Raw genomic sequence first — 20,283 nt, forward strand, 5'->3', positions numbered from 1 at the left:
CCGAAAGGGCGGGGTTTTACAGGCTACATAAAAGCGCTATGCAGGATGAGTTTGAAAAAAGAAAACACGACACATTAATCGAAATCATAAAAATATATTTTATTTGACAGTAAGAAAGACAAAAATTCATTTTCAATAATTTTCATAGACGGAATCAAATAGTTCGTCGTCTTCTCCAGGTTGGCAGTTCTGAAAGAGAATACAATTAATAGAAACTGTCAAAGTTAAAATATTATGCAACATTAAAACAGGTTCAAAAATATTTCATATTTCAACAGGTAAAGCCTCTTTTAAAGCATTTTGGGGTTTTCAAAGCACTTTTAAATTTTTTACATGAGCAGTTGGCATGATATGATTGAATTTGAACTTGAAATGAACTTTGAAGTTAACTTTTTTATTATAAAGACATAAAGGACTTTAATGAACTAAAGTTAGGCTAATTTGACCCTGAGTACGAATACAACTGACCATTAAATACAAATTGCAATGTACAAATACAAATACAAATACTATGCTCGACAATATACACTATAACTCATTGCAAACTTTCTACATTTTATGTAGCCAAATTAGTAACATTCCTTCAACATGTGAATTTGTAAATGTGTAAATGTTTATTGTGTGTTTAGTTGTATATTAGTTGTTACCATGTTCAGGCCTTGCTCTTGTTAATCATGTAACATTCATAGATTTCCTCATTTTTTGGTTGATTACATAGAATAGATTGTTACAAGTGGGATAGTGCCTAAATCCTCCAGTAATAAACCAACCTGTTTGTTTTCAGGATTCACCATATCATAAATGGAGCTTGTTCTATGTGTTAGTGCCTGGAAAACAGTGTGTAAAAATCATCAAAAATAATATATCAACATAATATAATAATGAAACATTTTCCATTTAAAAAAATTACATTTAAAAATCATTGGCATAAGTGTATTAGACTAATATCTCACCATGTAGACTGATGGAGGTGCAACATCTTCATCCATCCCTGCATCCTCAGCATCCTCAGCATCCTCAGCATCCTCATGTCTCTGTTCAGTCACTTCATTAATTTTGTCTGTGACAGGAGGTTGTTTCTAAACCAGCAAAGGAAAAACAAGAGCTAAACTAACACTTACATTGTAGTGGATTGGTTGATGGGATACCACATTGCAATGTCTAAAAGTGTTGCTAATAGCTCTGGGACTCACTAAAGTCGTTCTGTGTAATAATACGGAATAGGGGAAGGCACAATGTTGTTTTAGTCGTTGTGTAGAGTTTAATGGGTTGATTGTGAAATGCTTTTTACCGGAAGATATCATGCTGTTTCTAGTTAAAGTCACACCATTTTTGCATTCGAAGCGACTCTGGAAAATCGAGTCTGGTGTAATCTGGGGTTAAGCTCAATTGCATATGTATAAAACACATGAACATTTGTTGTATTTTTAGAATTGTGTGTCTGCTAAAGGCCTAAATGTATAGCGTAAATGCTTTGTAAGTGGTTTTGAATAAAAAACTTCTGCCAAATGCATACATTTAGTGCTGAGGTATTTGGATATATTATAACAAAATATCTTTTCCAACCTGTGCATTATCTAATTCATTCATCGTAGTATAGAACTGGGGTTCCAAAACTTTTCACCCCGCGACCCCCAAAATAACAGCGCCAGGGACTCGAGACCCCCACTAACCTCGGAGGTGGTTAAAGAATACAAACATTGCAAGCAACTGTGCACCCTGCATTGTCTTTGGTCGATAACCAACAACGTTTCATTTCGACAAATAAAAATATCCTAAACTTAATGCCTGAAAAACAATCTGCATGCACATATGAATATTTAATGTGGTGCTGTATGACTTGCTGCACCTAAACTAATGCGGTTGCTAATGTTGCGTAATCACCGCAGGGGTCACGATCGAGGGGGAGGAAATTCCAAGGGCTGACAGCTTTTTATTTGCATGGTTTTACTTTCAACTTAACTAAACTGATATCTTTATATTTTGTTACACTTATTGTTTAAATAGGCTATCCCTAATAATTGTTTAAATAGGCGGCCCCTACTTTGGGAACCCCTGGAAAATAAGAAAGTAAACTACAACACAGAGATGAATATTATAAGTAGATGAATGAAAACAGATTTCAGTAATACAGTTATTACCTTGTAGCTCTTTAATATGTAAAGTGACCCAGCCACACTGAAGATCAGTAGAATTCCTGAGAAGCACATCTGTAAGGTGATGCCCTTATCTAACACAACACTTGGCTCCTCATAACCTTTATCTGGGAAAGAGAAGATTGGAGTCAGGAAGAAGCGGCAGCGGTCAAAAGTAGAGCTAGAAAAGAGAAAAGTTTAATTTCTGGCAAAATTTTAAGGAACTGAAAAAGGCAATGTTACCATTTCAGTCCACCTTGTCATAAGACTAATCTCACATGCCATTGTTATTGCCACACAAGTTCAGAGCTGTTTAAAAGTTCACATTTTAACATACATCAATGAAATATACATTTTACCCCCATACATGCAGACGACTTTAAACAGTATTTTTCTTAATTTTTAAGAAATCTTTTTCACTCTGTTTCTAAGAGATCATGTCACCAAGTCGAAGAATACTAGTGATCTGCAGTCTTACCCCTTACAAGAACCACCCAATTCGCTGTCTGACCTTCATAGCGGCAAAAGTAATTTCCAGAAAAGGAAACGTTGTGCATTTTGAGATCTGTCACCAACATCACACTTTGGAGAATCTTTTCTGTATCCCAATTGATCAGCTGGTTCTCACGGTAGCACTCTGGACTCTTATAGGTGCGGTTTGCACGGACATTCAGTGACAGGTTAAAGGAAAGAGTTTGTCCGGTCCGTGCCACTCTGATTCTGTCCTCCGTTGAGATTGTAGCTTTTGCTGGAAGGACAGAGCAGAGAACTGGTGTTATGCCCCTCCATCTGCAAGATTTCTGTGGTGTGAAGGGTCGAATCAGAAAAATAGCATGGAAATGAAGTAAACTTCCTTAATCAATAAAGACCGGTGATACCTTCAATTCCTTCCCAACAGGACTGGATGAAGATCCAACACAAGACAGGTTTTGCCACGTACATCTTTCTTTTGAAATGAAATAAACGACCTGTTTCTCATTAAAGGCCAGGTACCATCACTACTGTTTAAAGAAGTGGTAAAGAGGTGCAGCCTCTCTGGACAAGACAGGAAGTTACATCACAGTGGAGGTTCACAGGATCCTCAAATTATGAAATAATCTTCTCAAGCAATCTTCTCAATATCACTTCCTCTGTCACAAACTCTCTTCTCTAATTCTGTTCTTTTGAGGTAAACAATGACAAGCTTGTAAAATCATATCCAATGCTTCAAAAATAAATATTAGTTATGCTTGATCTTGTTTTTAAAAAAGTAGAAGCGTTAGAGAAGTAATATACAGAAGTCTTAAATCGTTATAAATTGACATTATGCTGGTGACCACAGATACGTTAAACTTGTGTAAGTACAAGTTTTGAAATATTGCACTTTGGCCAACAGATGGCAGCAAACGTGTGTGTGAGCACTTCTGGGAGTTGGTAATCTTTTCTATCTCACCAGCAAATAAAGATGAGCTCCAAAAATGAAGGATGTGATCATTTCTTCACTATATTTCCCAAACAGTAAGCTTTCATAAAAAAAGATAAAAGAGGAAATAAAATGAATGTTTTTTGGGCATTTAAAGAGCATATATCCAAGCATAACAGACATGCTTTTACACATTCACAATAATGAAACCTTCAGACTCCATTTGTATGACCTGTTGGAGAAAGTGAGAGAGAAGAGAATAAAGGAATTCAGTTGGAGGTGACAGATTGCCTGGTTTAATGAAAAACAGGTGCATTGTGACTGCTGCCTCGGCGTTAAGGGAAAAGGAATATAGGCAAAACTGAGCTCACATAGCACAAAAACAGAGCGGGGTGAAAGAGAAACACAACAAAAATAACATCTGGATAGCAGGGAATAAAACTATTTCCTCTCACATGATCTCTTCCGTCTTTTCTCTCTTCAGTCATTCAGAGGCAACACAGATTTATGTATTGTAGGCAGGACTGTTATTGATTACGGTGTTGCCAAGCATTCAAAAAGCTGCATAAGGGGAACAGATCAAGGCAAATAAGAAAATATATGTCATAATGATGAAACATTAGATTGATGGCACTAAGTACAGGTAACTCGCTTTGAAGTTTTCTCTCTGTCTGACATAATAGTGCAATCATGAAATGATTACTAAAAAAATGCTTATTTCTTTTCAGATGTCCTGTATTTTATTCAAACTCAACCATACAATTTATCATGACTGGTAAATTGCTCATAAAAAATATGATTCTAAATAAATCTAAAACTAAGAAACAATGCTCGGAAAACCTGTTAGTGTGTCTGTAAGAAAACAAGAAAAGAATGCAAGATGGCAGAGGGAGCAGATGAGATAAGTGTGCTTATATATTATATTATATAATAAAATGCTTATATATTATCATTAACAAATTTCTTGGCATTTTTATATGGTTAGGGAGAGTAGTACACTCTTTAAAAGAATGTGTTAATATTACATTGTTTGTGTTGTGCTATTTAACACATTATGTATTATTGTAACAAATGAAATAAATGAAAGGGACAACACAAGTTGTGTTAAAGGTAACGCAACATGTCGCAAGGTTCAGAGAAGGACAACACACCCCTATTCTCTCTTTAAAATCCCCAAAAGTCACTTTGGCATGTTGTTTTTGCCTATAAAAAGAATAAAGAGTTGATTCACAACCAAGCTCACAATAAGAAAGTAACGAGGAGGAAGAGAATAAATTGCAGCAGAAATAGAGAGTGGTTGAGAGAGGGAACTTGAGTCAAAAGTGAGAAAAATGCAATGAAGGGAGGGGTATATTGAGAGTGAGAGAGAGAGAGAGAGCATCAGTTACTGCTGCAGGACAAGTTTAAGTGTGACTGTCTTCTCATCCGTTTGTTCCGAAAACGATCGAACAGGACAGAGAAACTATAAAGCAGAAGAGACTACAAGTACACTTACAGGAAAGCAACATTTCATTAAGTTGATCAAGTAAGTACTTGTATCAATTCACTGTATTTTTAAACACTAAATATAGACATTCATTTGATAATGTTTCTCTGACGGCGTCTTGGTGTAAAGCACACATGTGCCATGTGTATGCTGGAGATATTCAATGTATCTGCTAGCTGTGGTGTAGGGGAACAGCAATTTAAAGAATTATCAATAAACTCTGATGTTGCATTACTGGATTTATTTATGTTTAAATAACAAGAACTTGATTGATATAGTACTTCAGTTTATCTCTCAACTTTTAAAGAGAACTGCTCATTTTATTTGTTATGCATTCAATTTGTTGAAGTGAGCTGGCTCAGTAGCTTGGATGTGAAGCACAACACTTTTTTTACTATTTTCCTTTCCCCTCAAAACTGGTAAAAACAACCAATCTTTTGGATTCCTCATCTCTTCCAAACCTTGATATGAAGTCATTCTGAGAAATGCCTCTTCACTGACTCAATCACTAAGACTTCCAAGATTAACATTTTGAAAACTTGCTCTCCTCCAACTTTCTCCACGTCATTCGTTCTCTCCTCGAACTTCTATTTGCTTTCCTGGATCTCTCTGAAATGTACAATTTAGTCCATTGAACATGTTTTAGCTTACCTCTGAGAAATCTCAGTGATTGACACAAAGTTTTTTTTTCTTCTTTTAAATGAACTTATTGAGATGTCATCGGTCAGTCACGAGACAATCCACCCGTGCCTCTTTTCTCTGAATCCTTGAATGAACTAATTTTGTGATCTGACCTCAGACATTAAAGTGACTGAAAATATCCAACACTGCATCATTGTCTCGGGTTTTGAAGAGCGTGAGTGGACAATTATGAAAAAGATTAGAGACCGTAGATTCAACTTAATGGATGTGATCATATAAAGTTGTGTTAACTTCACCCCATATAACACTTTTTGTAGTTTGTCTTGGAAAATAACAAACGCTCTTTTTTGTGCCAGATGAATTGGCAGGGTGAAGGTTTGAGGCTGGTTGAAATTGGGAAAGTTCTCAGATTCTAAAAATGTTCTTATACTCTTCCCAATTTCTATAAACTTCAGCCACATCATCATCATGATGACGGAAAAGAAGAAGCTGATTCTACCGCTGGTTGTCGTGGCATTTTTGTCTCCATGTCTTGGGATAAGCAATGAAGTGGATTATGGGAACTGGAACTACAGAGATGGAGGTAAAAAAAATACTCAGTAATGGGTCACAAATTTTTTGTATCACTGTTGATTTTCTTTGTGTTGATGATGTGGAATCCGTCACACTTTTCACATTTTCTCAACCATGGTGGGGAAAATCAGTGGAATTCCGAATATTTTTTTTTCATATATACTACACATTAATTGATGGCTAATATCATTTTATTCATGTGGACACACGGGTCTGTAACAATGCTGTTTGTTTTATGGAAATCTTAGAGGGTTTTAATCTAATACAACATGTTGATTTTCCTACACACAAGTACGGTCACACACTTGATTTGGTTTGTACGACTGATGTGTTTATTGATCAGCTCGAGTATACTGATGTCTGTTTAAGTGATCAAACTTCTTACTTTTAGTCTTCTTCCGCCCTGTCTGCCATCTATAAAACAGCATGTAATTAGTTTTAGAAAAATCAAAGATTCTGACTCGGCCGCTCTCTCTCACACCATTAGCGACTTACCAGTTGTCGACTCTATTGATCAGTATAATGCTACGCTCTCGTCCACCTTGTACGCGTTTGCCCCTTTGAAGACAAATGTTGTTTCCTTTAAGAGGTCCTCGCCATGGTACACTTCTGAGCTTCGAGAACTCAATGCAAGCTGTAGGCAGCTTGAGCGACAATACAGGAAGTCTGGTTTGACTGTGCATACATTTATGTTCGAGCAACATCTGACTGAGTACCCTAATGCACTAAAACAGCAGAGGATTCTCTAACCCACGTGTTTTGTTTAATACCATTAACAGTCTGATTAGGCCACTACTGGGCAAAGTTGTTCTTCCTACAAGGAGTGTACAGAATTTCTCAATTATTTGTCACGTAAATTTGAGGATATCAACAGTGCTAGTGCAGCTGTTCATAATTCATCTAGGCATTCGCCAAATTCTCATGTTTCTAATTTTCTAGTTTTCCTGTTGTTAACTAGGACTTTATATCTAAACTTGTATCAGAAATGAATCCGACTTCTTGCATACTTGATCCACTTCCCACTACTGTCTTGAAGAAATGCCTGCCAGTCATTGTTCTACATATCACCACCACATCATTAACTCATCAATTGATTCTGGGGTTTTCCCTTTGGCTCTTAAAACAGCGGCAATCAAGCCTGTCCATAAGAGGCCTATTTCAAACTTGCCATTCTTAGCTAAAGTCCTGGAGCATGTGGTAGTTAGCAAACTCCAAAGTTATCTCTCTCTCAACAAATTTTTGGAACCATTTTCAGATCTGGACATAGCGTGCTGCATTTGCATTTGATACCATCTCTCAGTGGTTTCAGTCATATCTTTCAGAACGTACACAATTTGTTTATTCTGGTTCAAATAGGTCCCAGACTGTTCCCCTAACACAGGGTGTCCCACAGGGATCAGTACTGGGTCCTATTCGTTTTAGTATTTACATGCAACCTCTTGGACAAATTATTAGAAAGAATGGTCTGGGTTTTCACTGCTATGCAGTTGACACCCAGATTTATATTGGTAATCAGCCTGATGTTACACAGCCTGATGTTGCTCTTGCACTTGACACTTTATCTGCTCGTTTAGTGGAACTTATTCCTGGATACGACAGAATTTTCTTAAATTAAACTCTTCCAAAACGGAGGTATTGCTGATAGGCACTCCAGCTTCCGATAATAAACGTAACTAAATTGCACTGATAGTGGACAAAAGCCTGTATCCTGACTACAAACACATTATCTGACTTCTAAAGCACTTACATGTTCTAAGGTTAAAGCTCTAAGAAGAACAACCTCATTTAACACAGACCTCATTGTGTTTGCCCTCACGACAGCGGAGAACGTGAACGTGGCAAACATCCGTAGCATCACTCGAGTGTTGGACGCCTGGGGCAAACGTATATTCAAAGACATCAAGACACTCCTACACTCACAACCCAGTGATCTCCTGCCAGACTACTCCAGGTACAACACTGAATTTCACAAATTTATCACAAATACATTTCATTAAGGTACTACAAATGAAAAACTCATATTTGTGTTCAATGATCATTTAATACGACAGCAATGTCTGAACACGAAAGTCGTTCTGTCTCTAAGGCTTTACAAAGTTTTGAGCACCTAAAATTTTTCTGTCTCTACCATTTTGTTTTTGCATAGTTTTGTATAAGAACATAGGAAAGAACCACTGCCCTTTGGGAGTTTTGTTAGCCTGAAGTGTGCAGTTAAGCAGTCTTGTGTGTACAAGACAAGCACTGGAACTAGAAAGAGCTAGAAAGAGTTTCCTAGGGGACACGCAAACTGAAATATGCCATGGCATGTTAAATAGAATAATGTTATTCAGAATCAGCATTTTGAAGTCTCCTTTATTTAAGCTGCTACCCTTACAAAAGAAGTGTATAAAAGTGTGCTGTACTTCAATAAAACTAAAACTAAAATATACTTTCAGTCGACGAAATGTACTTCTCAAAAACACACTTGACGTATCCTGACAGAAAAGCATGTCTGGCCTTTGCCTCTTTTGATGGAGATACTGTATATACTTAAATGTATAAGGTATTCTAATATAAGTATGCCTTGAAGAAGTCTTTGCTTTTTTACATACTGTCTTACCAACTTATTAATCATATTACATGTTCAAATGTCTATAGAAACAATATGATTCTACAATAAAATTCTAATGAATAGTTAACTGTTAGTATGATGTTAAGTTCACTTAAGGAAAAGGTCCAATTATGCTTGTAGTATGTAAAACTAAAAAAGGTAGTAAATTATGGAGAGTATACTTCAAAGTGTACTTACAAAAAACAAAAAAAAGTTCTACAATTAAAGTAGTCGTAAACTAAGCATGTGAAGTTGCAATACAAATTAAAATTACTAAGGTTACATTTAAAGTAAACTTGAAATTAGAATACTTATATAACTAATTATGTCCCAAGCAGTATTAATATAGTACACTTAAAAGTAAACTATTTGTACACTTATATATACGTGAAGTGCTGTATCCTTAAAAATACATTTGAACTTATGTAGCCCACATGAATGAACTAGAATCATACTTATTTTTCCATTGACTAGCTATAATGTTTGTTGACATCATGTGTGGCGTAATTGTCATCCCTATTCAAATATAGAAGAAGTAAAACACTAAAATCAAGCCTTTGAGGAAACAAAAGAAAATGTTCCCATATGCAAGTCATGTTATAAAGGAGCGACTGGAGTTTTGACATGAGCGTTTTTAAATGCACGCTAGCTGCAGCACAGTACGCATCTGAAATGTGTTTTTTTAGTGTGAGTGGCAGGATTTTGGATAAGCTTGAGGGAATGTAAGACAGATGCCAGGATGGAGGGAGTTTCAGTGCGTCTGTGAAAAGACTCCAGATGTCCAGATGAGCAGCCGAATGTTGGAGCTGTGAAGAATACGGCCTTGTTTTCATTTTTGTTGTTGAGTGCGTAGCAGCAGGACTGGGCAGTTGTCACAACGTAGTACAAAAAGAACTCGTCATCCTATGACACAGAGTGTTCTAGCACACCTGGAGGCAACATTTGCATGACCTTTCAAGATTTTTGTTAGGCAGCTCTTGGTTGGGAGGAGCAGAGGTTCAGTCAGGTCATATTCGACTGTTCAGGTAATTTAAGGTCGTTGACTCCGGTTTTTGAAACCCAATTATGTTGAAATGAAGGTAGAGAAATACAAACCTCTTTTTTGGAGACTTTTAGAGATTTTTTCTATCTATTGTCAAGGATGCATGCTGAGTGGCCTTACACAAAATTATATTTTCAGCTTGGTGCTTAGTATTGATTTTTTTATTGCGGTTCAATCACAAAGTAATGGAGAACGAATCTCTTATCGCTCTTTCCCTCTCACATGCTTTGTGATTCTCCACAGGGTTCGTCCTCTTTCGGAGTCCCTAAATGATCTCTTCAGAGAAGTCTCCCATTTACAGAAACGAATCACAGACCTTAACAATCGCCTAGCAACCCTGGAACCCTTCTTTCGTCATCACGGTTACCGCGAGGAAGGGGAGGATGGAGAAGATGGCAAAGATCATCCGCCTCAGGGTGAGACAGGGGGGACTATTAAAAGCATGTCAAAGTATCAGCGGCGGTACAAGGATCCAGAACTCCGGCCTATTAGGGTGGTGCGTGTTAGGCGAGTGAGAGTGAACAATGAAAAAAAAAAAGGTCAAGGCAAGTGAAAGGTTGGAAAAAAATGTGAGAAGATAAAAAATTAGGCATACTGTAAAACAAAATCATTAGTCATTTAGCAGACGCTTCTATCCAACAATCATATACTGAACAGACTTAACATCTAATATAACCAGTTTCAACTTTATTCAACTTTTAAGGTTAAGTAATACGCAACTAGATATGCAACTAGATTTTTAACATCAATTTCAATTCAAGTGATTTATAAATCCAGTTGGATTCAATTAAGAAAATTGAGGAAGCATTTATGCTAAAGTTTTTTAGTTTAAACATTTTTGCAGTGGATTAAGAAAATAGAAAGAGAATATGATCAGATATATTTTTTATATATTGGGATGTTATTCTGGATGATCATTGCACAATATTGGTCTTGTGTTTAAAAGTCACATATTTAAGTATTCTGCTTCGACTGTTATGTACACAAATGCTTAAAACGTGCACAAATTGCACATTCTTCATCCCTTCATGAACTGCCAAACTAAAACAAACTATAAATTGAGTCTCTCTTTAATAAATTACCATTTTAAACAGTAGGCTATACTTTAAGAAGGTGTTATGCTATTCAAATCCCTTATGCTTCCCCTATGTATCCCTTATAAGTCTGATTTTTTTTAACCAAGTACCATTTTCTGTTAGCTGGAGCGACAGAAATATACCGTAAAATTCCCCCCCCCCCCGGTGAAATAACAGGACATAAGGACATATAATAAATTGTTTTCCCTGTTCTTCTTGTAAATTTGCTGTCTTTTTCTGTAATTTTAAACTGTTTGACCGTATTTCAAAAATTGTGTAAGGAAATCTTGTTGAAATACGGACGTTTTCTGGCAGCTGGGGCGCTTTTCTTGTACATTAACGGTCTTTTCATGGATACAACATTTTTTGACCGTCTTTTAAAAAAAAAAAGTAATATGTGGAAAATTTGCGTGGAAAATCTGTTAAAGAAATAATTTAATAAAGGCATGCAAGATAAACATATTTGTAATAGGCTACATGTAGGCCTACCATTTGTCGACTATGTGCATGCATGTTGTGTCTGTTTAACTACAAGATCAGATCTCCAAGGTGCTATTAAAGTTTCCTGGCAGAAACCCGCAGGACTGTGAATGTGTGACTATGGAGAACTTTTCCAGCAGCTTGAGAGAAAAAACAGAGTTAAGCTGATGAAACTACCTTCACAAACAAGAATAAACAAGAATGAACCTTGAAAAAGTTGTTCAGTGGAGAATCTTAATTCCAACACTTCCTGTTAGAAAAAGTTTCATGTTTGTAGTAGAAAACATATGAGATGAATAAGCTTGATAATGTCAAAATGGAATATTTTGTACGTTTTTTTTTTACTCAAATGTTTAACCAAGTTCACTTGGCAATAGTGCATACTACACGGTGGTTGCAACATTTCAAATATACCTTTAATCCTCAAAAACATTGGTTAAAACAAATGTGCTCAAATCCTCAAAATTATAAAGGATTTTGAATAAATAAGTGAACGTAAAAATATTTTTTTAAAGGTAAAGTTCATTTGAAATAATAAAACTGATAATCACAGGATATTTGTATCGAATTATATTTGTGACAAAAGATATCATCTCTCAATAAAGCACACAAAATGCTATTTTCAACATTCTCAGATCACGCTGAGATGACATGGATCATCAGGTTTTGCACAAATTTACAGAGACCAGGCAAACTCGAAAGAATGCTGTTATTACAGCTATAAGGGAGTGTACTGAATTTTTCACGTAAATTATTTTACGGATTATATAAATTATATATAAAAAAACGTTTTAACGTTGAATACTAAAAAAAAGAAGCAGTAACCAAGATAATAAAAGAAGTTATATGCAGTATGATTAATGCAAATGAGATCCATGTACACATTTTCCCGTATAAAGAATCTCTTCTAAACACATGATTACACGTTTCTTAAAACACATTATCTGTTCTATTACGTAACAAAAGGATACAACTTTTGACTTTTTAAAGAAATGACAGAAAAACACGTTTCTTCCCCTTGAGCAGCATACGACTGTAAATGTCTCTGGGGTGTTATGTAGGTCCGGCCACACGGTGGCGGTGTTGTGTGAGTTTAGCCGGAGAGTAAGTCCGGGGCCGCTGGTTTTCATCGTCATCGACATCAACAGACTTCGAGTGTGCAGTACGTGAGTATGTTTGCGTGTGTCGCTGTGGGAAAGTAACTATTGGGCATTATTCATGAAACACAAGCAGAATCAATCTGTGGCAATTGTAGCCTCCTTGTGTCAAAGCGTTTCTACGTGAATGGTGCCGTTGACTGAAAGGTTGCAATTTACGTACGATTAACACACAAAAACTTGCTCTACCATCAATATTTGGTCTCTTTTTGTCCACTGCCATGCTTTGTAAAACAAACAAAGGGTCCAATTGAGTATATTCTGCGGTTCTGAATGGATTGAATTCACTATCTTCCGTGTAGATTTGAGCGCGCGCGCTCTCTCTTTTTTCTTCTTTGAATGCCGTCTCTCGTGTTCACGGACACGCGTGTGGGTGTTCATATCTGCACTGCCTGTTTCTCTATCAAATGTTGATGCTTTCTAGCACCCAAACCAAGACGTACTACACAAACCTTCTGTCTCTCGTTCTCCCCAACTCTCTCTAAAGATCCAGTTGCTAGGTAACAGTTAATTGTCAAGAAATAGTTACATGTGTTGCAATGTATTCTGTGATTGGCTGCTTGAGGGAAGCGCGTGAGAGAAAGAAAGGAACGAAAGAGATAGAGACAGAGAAAGTGGAGGAGTGAGACAGGAATAGAAAGAGTAGGTTTGTGAAATATTCAATTGCAAATGGTTTTAAAATAAACAGCTGTTTAGATATGAATAGCCCATACCAGTTGGAATCAATATCCATGATCATGTTTGATATTGATCGATTGACATTCAAATAAGACAAGTTCAATGCAATGACATCAGTACAGCAATTTGTTCGTGATGCAGGGAACCAGATGTAACCACGGCAACACCAGCAGCCAAAGATGCTTCCCTTCACGTTTCCACCATTCTGCATTATGTCACGAAGGGAAACTAAGCAAGTCAAGAATAGTCAAGAATAATGAAATATCTGCTCAAAAGGCACAAAAAAACATAAATTTGACCCGTAACTTTAATTGTAATCACATCAAAGTACCTTTTTAGAAAAACACACGAGGACTAAGAGGCTTGAGATCTCTCCCTTTTATTTTGTTATTAGTCAACACCGTTTTGTACAAAGAGACAGAAGAATATATCTTAGCACTTATTTTCACACTGTGTCTGTATTCTCAATAGCTTAAGTATTGTGAAATGTCTCGTTAAATTATTATTGTAGTCGTAACACATGTAATCTCTCTCTATACAAAAACAGGGAAAAAAAAGAAACCGTTTTGTCCTATTTACAGAATCTGTACAATTGTGAAGCGTTAAGTAACATTTAAAACAAGTGGTTAAAACCACAAGAAAGACAGAATTAAGACAGCAAAGGTGTCGGTTTCGTCTCGAATTCTGCTTCTCAGATTCAGTTATTAGAATGGCACCGTGTGCTGCGGTCTAATAACTTTTTCCCCCGTGTGGCTTTATAAAAATCCTCCAGACAAAAATGTATCTCAAATTCCTAGATTTTAAATATTCGTCGCCATGTATTAAAAGTCTGTGGAATGGGGACATCATTATTTACAGCAGACGTAACAATAGATACCCATTGCACTGTGCTCTGTTTCTCACACACACACGTGCACAGACAAATGTGCACACACACACAAACACCTGCGCACACATGCCAACTCGCACCAGAGGTAATCAAGCATATGAGTTCAGATGCACGTACAATCAAATGTAACCTACCATGCTGGGGAGGGTACATGAGGGCTTAGATGACAAGCAAATAAAACGGTAAGAAACAGCAGTCGTAATCTACCGTTCATTAAGAAAAAGATAAAACAAGAATGAATAAAACATTGAAGAAACATTAGCTACTTTCATTCCCTTTCCGCCTCCTCTAGTATCTTCTGCTGCAAATTGTTTGAATTGTTATTTATCAAATGATATGAGCACGCTATAACAAGGCCACATCTTTAAAGTGTGAATTTAGATTAAACTTAATATAAAACTGGAAAGCTTTTCTGGAAGAGCAAAGGCAACCGTCTCTGACACTCACACACACCAAAATCTGTCTGACTCTCCTGTGATGGACAGAAAATGTCACAAATCAAACTGTTAGGAGAAATGAGACATTGTTAAAGATTTAACAAAATGAAAAGCACGTTTAAGTTAACTAAGTTAAAAAGGGTCTTTTTAAAAGCATGGTCCCAATGCGAAGAAAGATGAAAAATTCTTATGAACTTAAAAATAAGCTCTACATGGATTCAACAATAATCTTTAAAAATGATTTTCAACCAATGACAATGTTCCTATTATCACCCACATTTTTGGTTTGCCTGACAACATCAAGCAATGCGTGAAGAAGGTTTTGCCTTGTCATATCCATATTCAAACACCTTATCATTTCGTTAAAATCACAGCTACTGTCATCATCCCGATCCTGTGTGCCGCACAGTTCATCAACAGAGCAGGCATGATATCTTAATCGACATAAATGTATGAAACGCTAAAGATATGGCAATAATTAAGTAAAAGACATGCAGGCTCCTCTTCAAACACAAACTTTCGCACAAAGACAACCGAGTCGCGAAAAGAAAGTGGCAAAAAGCTAAGGTAAAAATCCACAAATCGATAGCGATACATCAATTATAAACCAAATATTATAAATATTGTGCTTAACGTGGAGATCTGTTCAGCTAACAGTTCGTTCACGAAGAAAATGTATCAACAAAATCTGCGATTGGTATTCAAGTAAAGGATTTGATCGGAGCTGTGGGCTAAAAGTTCGACAAGCGATCGGACAGCCCTGGAACGTTTCGAAAAGATTTTGGATAAGTTCGCTTCTGTGGCCCACGGTTATCCAAATAAATGAGCTTATAGGTTTATTGATTCAGGTAATTAGACAATTTAGTTCAATGATATGTTTGTTTTTGGGTGTGCCCAACCAAAATTCCTGAGAAATATCTCTGTTCTTACAAGTGGGTATTGAAATGGAAAATTGGACGTTGTTTTTCTTTTGGAACAGAGTTGGATTGTTAACCTAATTCTTAAGATCTGATCTATGCTTTAAAACTTAAACCTGTGAAGTTACATCCTTTTTGTCTATTCAGCGCACAGAGTGAAAAAACAAAATATATACAGAAAATGCAAGCGTTTCATTATATCTTGCACAACCCTGCAGAACTGTATTCTGAAAGGAAACAATCCCATGACACAGGTTTTATTCTGGTGCTTAATTTGAGACGTCTTTCGAGATGGGGAACAAATAAATTATCATTTTTTTGTTGTCATAATATGAGTAACGCCTAACATCTCGACTCTGTTGTGCAAAACCTGAATTATGTTCATATTATTATCTGGACGATAATTTCATTCGTTTTCTTTAGAACGTCGTCCTCGAGATTAATTTGAATGTGTTCCGACAAGCCTACATCTACTTGATATAAGATATCAGTGCTTATATCATTAAAAGGACAGCTCCAGAATAATATGAATCACCCAATGACAAATCCATATACAGTGACCAGAAAGTTACCATGGCGATACAACCTGTACATCTGGTATCCTGTAAGAATTGGTAAGGCACGTAATGTGCTGCGTATCAAACCCATATTGTTCTGACAAACAAGAAAGTATAAAACAAGGAGATAATAATAATAATACATTTCCTTCACAAGGATATCTCAAGTACAGCTGAAGTACTTTGCAAATCATGCCTTGTACACACATTTTACAGCACTCCATACTGGCAAAATAAACTTGAATAATTAATAATAAAGAACCTTTGTGGATTCCAAGTTCGTCTACAACTCAATTGACGATCAAAAAAGCTCAATTAAGGAATCAAATAAGCCTCCTGCGAAGTGGTTTGTTAACTAAGAACTGAAACTACGGTACAAATATGCAACAGCATAAAACACCCATAAACCAAGCCCAAATGGAACATCATAAACATTGTAATAATATAGAATAATATTATTATCAAGAACATTATCAATACAGTTATTGTAAGTTTACCCTGTTGTTTAAAAACAGTAATTGGTTTCCATCCATGATTGTACAAAGTATTGTACGCGGTTGTAATTGTCTGTAAGCTGTATTGGCCGCTGTTTTCTGTCGATAGTGGGATATACAAAAAGAAATGAGAGAATAAAACTGAGGTTTCTTCCCTCTAATCTCACAATTTCAACAGTGGGCAGGTCCCATCTCTCTATTTACATATGTAAGCTTAACAGCGCATCATCCAATTCATTAAAGCACGAGTCAGTTCCTTACACACGGTTTCCTCTTCTCTTTTTAAGCATGAAGGTACTAATTACACACTGCTCTTTCGTGTTTCTTTCTAGTCATGTCCGTCTGCTTTTTTCGTCTATCTATCCACCTTGAACTCTCCCCTTCAGACATCCGACTCTATACTGGAAAGCTTCTCGTAAACGTGTCCGTTGCTCGAGCCATTAAACGGTCTCTGTCCTTGCCCCATTCCTAACCCATCCCTGGCTGACAGCAGCTTGTTGTTGCTAGGTCCTCCAATGTGGTGGTTGCCAAGAGGCCCCCCCAGGCAAAGCTCCTTGGGAAACCGAGGGGCCACGTTGGACAAGACCCCGGAAGTGGCAGAGACAGGCAAATAGGAAGTCACGCCCATGGAGCCCCGGAAATCAGCCCGACTGTTGTTGAGGAGCTGCTGCTGTTGTGGCGTCGGTTGCTGCTGCTGCTGCGGCTGCGCCTGCTGCTTTTTGACGTAGTATGATTTGGCACCGTGTAATAGACACTGGTCGTCACCGAAGGTTGGGATGAATGGGTTCTGGTTCACCTTATCTGGGTAGAGAGATTTAGACAAGGAGTAAGTCCCGACCCCTCGGGTACCGCCCACACCTCCTCCCATCATGCCTCTATCCCTGTCCCTCATGTCTTTCTCACCCACGGAGCGACGGTGCAACCCACCTTCACCCCCTCGGAATAAGCTAAATGACGACCCCCCACCCTTTCCTCTGTCCCCTGCAGCGAAATAGCTTGTCTCCTGATCCCCTCCCGCATACTGCTCAAACATCTTGGCGTAGGGGCTCACGCCCTCCATGTAGCGGTCTTTGTCTTTTAGGCTCACGCTTCGAGGTGGAGGAAGCATTGAAGCTCCGCCGCCACCTCCAAACCCACCCATCCTGCCTGCCCCTTCCTTCTGCAGCTCTACAAATGTGTCATAAGAATGCTGCCTGCGCAAAACCTTACCGCCCGGGCCGAATTTCCGCCTCTGTACCTGGGTCTGGGCCCCTGTACCTCCCCCTCCCTTTGCGCTCTCCAGAGCGTGTTTGCCCCCGATCTGATCCATGAGGAGGTGGTTGTCCTCACTGATGTCATACAGGTTGCCCGGTTTCTTGCACGAATCACATCGCTTGCAGGTGGCTGAGCTGGGGCGGCTTGAGATTTGCCCACTTCCTCCACCTCCCGCACTGGATCCCCCGGCAGCTGGGTAGCCCCCGCCCCCACCTCCCCCGTGCATGCAAACTGGCTTGCTTCCTCCACTTCCAACTCCTCCGCTGTGGCAATTCCGACACTCCCAATCCCCTCCGGCCAAGCCCCCCACCCCTCCGATCCCCTTTTCCCAGCATGCATGGCTCTGTTGCCCAGGTGATCCTCCTCCCATTCCACCCTTACACTCTGTCTTCTTGGATTTACCTTTCAGGAAATCATCCATGGGAACCATGCTAGTGCACGCTGCCCCGCCACCACCGCTACTAACTACCCCACCGCAACCACCCCCACCCATTCCTGGAACATCGCTTAAATCCAAATGCTCCCATGGGGATGCCCCTTCCTTGGATCGAAACTGGTCCACATAGAAGTCCCTCAAATTCTCTTTGTCTCTGAATAGATAAGGGGTGCAGTTACCACTTCTCTGGCTCTTGCGCTCCACAGGCGGTGTGGCAGAGCGGTGTGCTTGGGTTGCGGGATGGTGGTGGTGATGATGATGGATAGTGTGGTGGGGGCGTCTCCTGAAGCCAAGCTCAATCTCATCCTGCTCGCGACGGGACTTGGCAGAAGCTGGCCTCTTTTTCAGACTGTCCCTGTACTGCTTGCGACGCTTGCCGTGCCCTTCGAGGTTGCCGTAGGTGACGGTGTGAGTAGAAATATCAGACACGTCGGAACGAATGTTTCCGTCGTCCCCTCCCGAGCCCACCCCGCCTCCCCCGCAGTACCTGTCGTGTCCCGGAATGAACCCTGAACTGGATGCCCCTCCCTTGAAGGAGAACTTCCCGTACAGATCGGGCAGGCCGGACTTGAAGCTTGATTGGGTTGGGTGACCCGCAATCAGGTCAAACTTTTCCCTGTTCCGGTGCGTCAGTGACTGGCGTGGCTGGGTGGTGAAAATGGGCGCTACCCCTCCCCCTAAGCTGTCACAATCGTACCCACCCTCCAATGAACTGGCACTTCCTAAACTACGAGGTCGGTTGGGCAGGGGACCCGACATACCAAGAGCCAGTTCGGATCCCGTGCCCCCATGGTGATGTAGGTAATGATCCTGGTACAGGTTGTTGTCCTTCAGGTGCAAGTTCCCAAAAGTCCTCTCCACCTCGCTTACGTAATCGCTGAACATGTTATCTTCTGGCAGGTAAGGTGGAGGCTTGCAGTCGGAGTGGCCTGCTAGGCTACGCCGATGTTCGCTAATGTCATAAACGGCTGATTCGCGATGGCTGTAGTCCAGCGCGCTGAGGGGTGAACCGTTTACCCCGGGCACAGAGGTCATATTCTTGGCAGTACGCAGCAGGCGGAGAATGTTGGAGTGGGTGTTGTTCATGTTCATGTTCATAGTGGCCGATGGTGAGTTAAGTGCAGATTTGTTTTCCTCGATCTGAACACCGTGGATGCAACTGTAGATGCCCTGTTGGACAGATGAAAAGAAAAACAGAAAACAAAGGAGAGTAAAGGAGACAAAAATATGGGATTAGTATATTGTTCAACCAAAAGTATAAACTGAAAGAGTACACATGCACACACACCTCAAATATATATTTAGACACTTTACATCTACATCTAATGATAGGGTAAAAGGTAATTTAGTCAGAATGGAGAACAGACTTTGTAGTTACACAGGTGTAGTTTATCACAATAACTATTTTTGAACATCAGTGCCTGACAGCATTTCATAATAAAATTGCCTAATTATTTTGTTCTTCACCAAAACCGATCAAAGCACTTGGAAAACGATCAGTAAGCCACATGAACCATTTGTACACACACAATTGGGTGCTTTATTAAGCGTTAACATGAGTCACCATGTTCTGCCAATGTACTGAACTCTTCCAACCAGATATTCAACCTCCTTTTGAGTTCTGAAGAAATAAAGTAAATAAGGCTTTGGAGCAACAGGGAGAAATGTCATATTTTGTTCCTTTAAGTGACTTGTTAGGGCTACAGAAAGAGTTGAATAGAGTATATCAAGTGGGAGAAGGGCAAAAGAAGTAGTGATTGATGAGGACAGGGTGACAAGGTTGCACTAACATTGTGGATTTGAGCGTCCATCAATGTCTTCAATCAATGTGATTTAAATTCAGCTGACACCGCTGTGTCTACTTGATATCTCCTTTATCACTGCCGTGACAAATTAATTACACAATATTTAATAAACCTCTCCCGCTCATTTAACAGTGATTTCGGATTTACTGAATGTGAATCCATTTATCCGTGGTTTGGGTTGTATTTTGTCAAACAAATTTCTGAATGCCATTGTTTTTGGCTGCAAGTCAAAA

General features: G+C 38.9%; 3 protein-coding genes across 6 annotated transcripts in view; 1 reads left to right on the plus strand and 2 right to left on the minus strand.

The window, feature by feature from the left end:
• Positions 1-78: 78 nt before the first annotated feature.
• On the minus strand, positions 79-3,169 carry si:ch211-243a20.4 (NFAT activation molecule 1). The gene is made up of 6 exons (XM_056733331.1): positions 3,014-3,169; positions 2,614-2,883; positions 2,142-2,263; positions 954-1,079; positions 771-827; positions 79-189 (listed from the first exon to the last, which is right to left on the minus strand). The coding sequence occupies exons 1-6, from the start codon at positions 3,075-3,077 to the stop codon at positions 133-135; spliced, it is 696 nt and encodes a 231-aa protein (XP_056589309.1). The 5' UTR covers positions 3,078-3,169; the 3' UTR covers positions 79-132.
• Positions 3,170-4,430: 1,261 nt separating this feature from the next.
• Positions 4,431-11,408, plus strand: si:ch211-243a20.3 (uncharacterized protein LOC100151507 homolog). Its single transcript, XM_056733356.1, has 4 exons — positions 4,431-5,062; positions 6,121-6,248; positions 8,060-8,189; positions 10,114-11,408. The coding sequence occupies exons 2-4, from the start codon at positions 6,134-6,136 to the stop codon at positions 10,421-10,423; spliced, it is 555 nt and encodes a 184-aa protein (XP_056589334.1). The 5' UTR covers positions 4,431-5,062; positions 6,121-6,133; the 3' UTR covers positions 10,424-11,408.
• Positions 11,409-13,643: 2,235 nt separating this feature from the next.
• The window catches only part of grin2bb (glutamate receptor, ionotropic, N-methyl D-aspartate 2B, genome duplicate b), a 76,871-nt gene continuing 70,231 nt past the window's right edge, over positions 13,644-20,283 (minus strand). For 2 of the 4 annotated variants that reach the window (XM_056732917.1, XM_056732926.1), the window contains exon 16: positions 13,644-19,415. In XM_056732917.1, coding sequence (XP_056588895.1) covers positions 16,938-19,415 — 2,478 coding nt within the window. In that variant the 3' untranslated portion in view covers positions 13,644-16,937. The remainder of the gene's footprint in view (positions 19,416-20,283) is intronic. The other 2 variants (XM_056732945.1, XM_056732935.1) reach the window with 2 other exon arrangements.

This window comes from Triplophysa dalaica, chromosome 2 (genome assembly GCF_015846415.1).
Source record: "Triplophysa dalaica isolate WHDGS20190420 chromosome 2, ASM1584641v1, whole genome shotgun sequence".
NCBI classification, from domain to species: Eukaryota; Metazoa; Chordata; class Actinopteri; order Cypriniformes; family Nemacheilidae; genus Triplophysa; species Triplophysa dalaica.

Bases quoted from the DNA above. Each gene is read 5' to 3' on its own strand.
- si:ch211-243a20.4 (XM_056733331.1), bottom strand. From the start codon at position 3,077: ATGTACGTGGCAAAACCTGTCTTGTGTTGGATCTTCATCCAGTCCTGT. The intron at 2,884-3,013 runs GTATCACCGGTC...CTGTCCTTCCAG, and splicing joins CTGTTGGGAAGGAATTGAAG to CAAAAGCTACAATCTCAACG. The intron at 828-953 runs GTGAGATATTAG...ACTGTTTTCCAG, and splicing joins CACCTCCATCAGTCTACATG to GCACTAACACATAGAACAAG.
- si:ch211-243a20.3 (XM_056733356.1), top strand. From the start codon at position 6,134: ATGATGACGGAAAAGAAGAAGCTGATTCTACCGCTGGTTGTCGTGGCA. The intron at 6,249-8,059 runs GTAAAAAAAATA...CCCTCACGACAG, and splicing joins CTGGAACTACAGAGATGGAG to CGGAGAACGTGAACGTGGCA. The intron at 8,190-10,113 runs GTACAACACTGA...GATTCTCCACAG, and splicing joins CTCCTGCCAGACTACTCCAG to GGTTCGTCCTCTTTCGGAGT.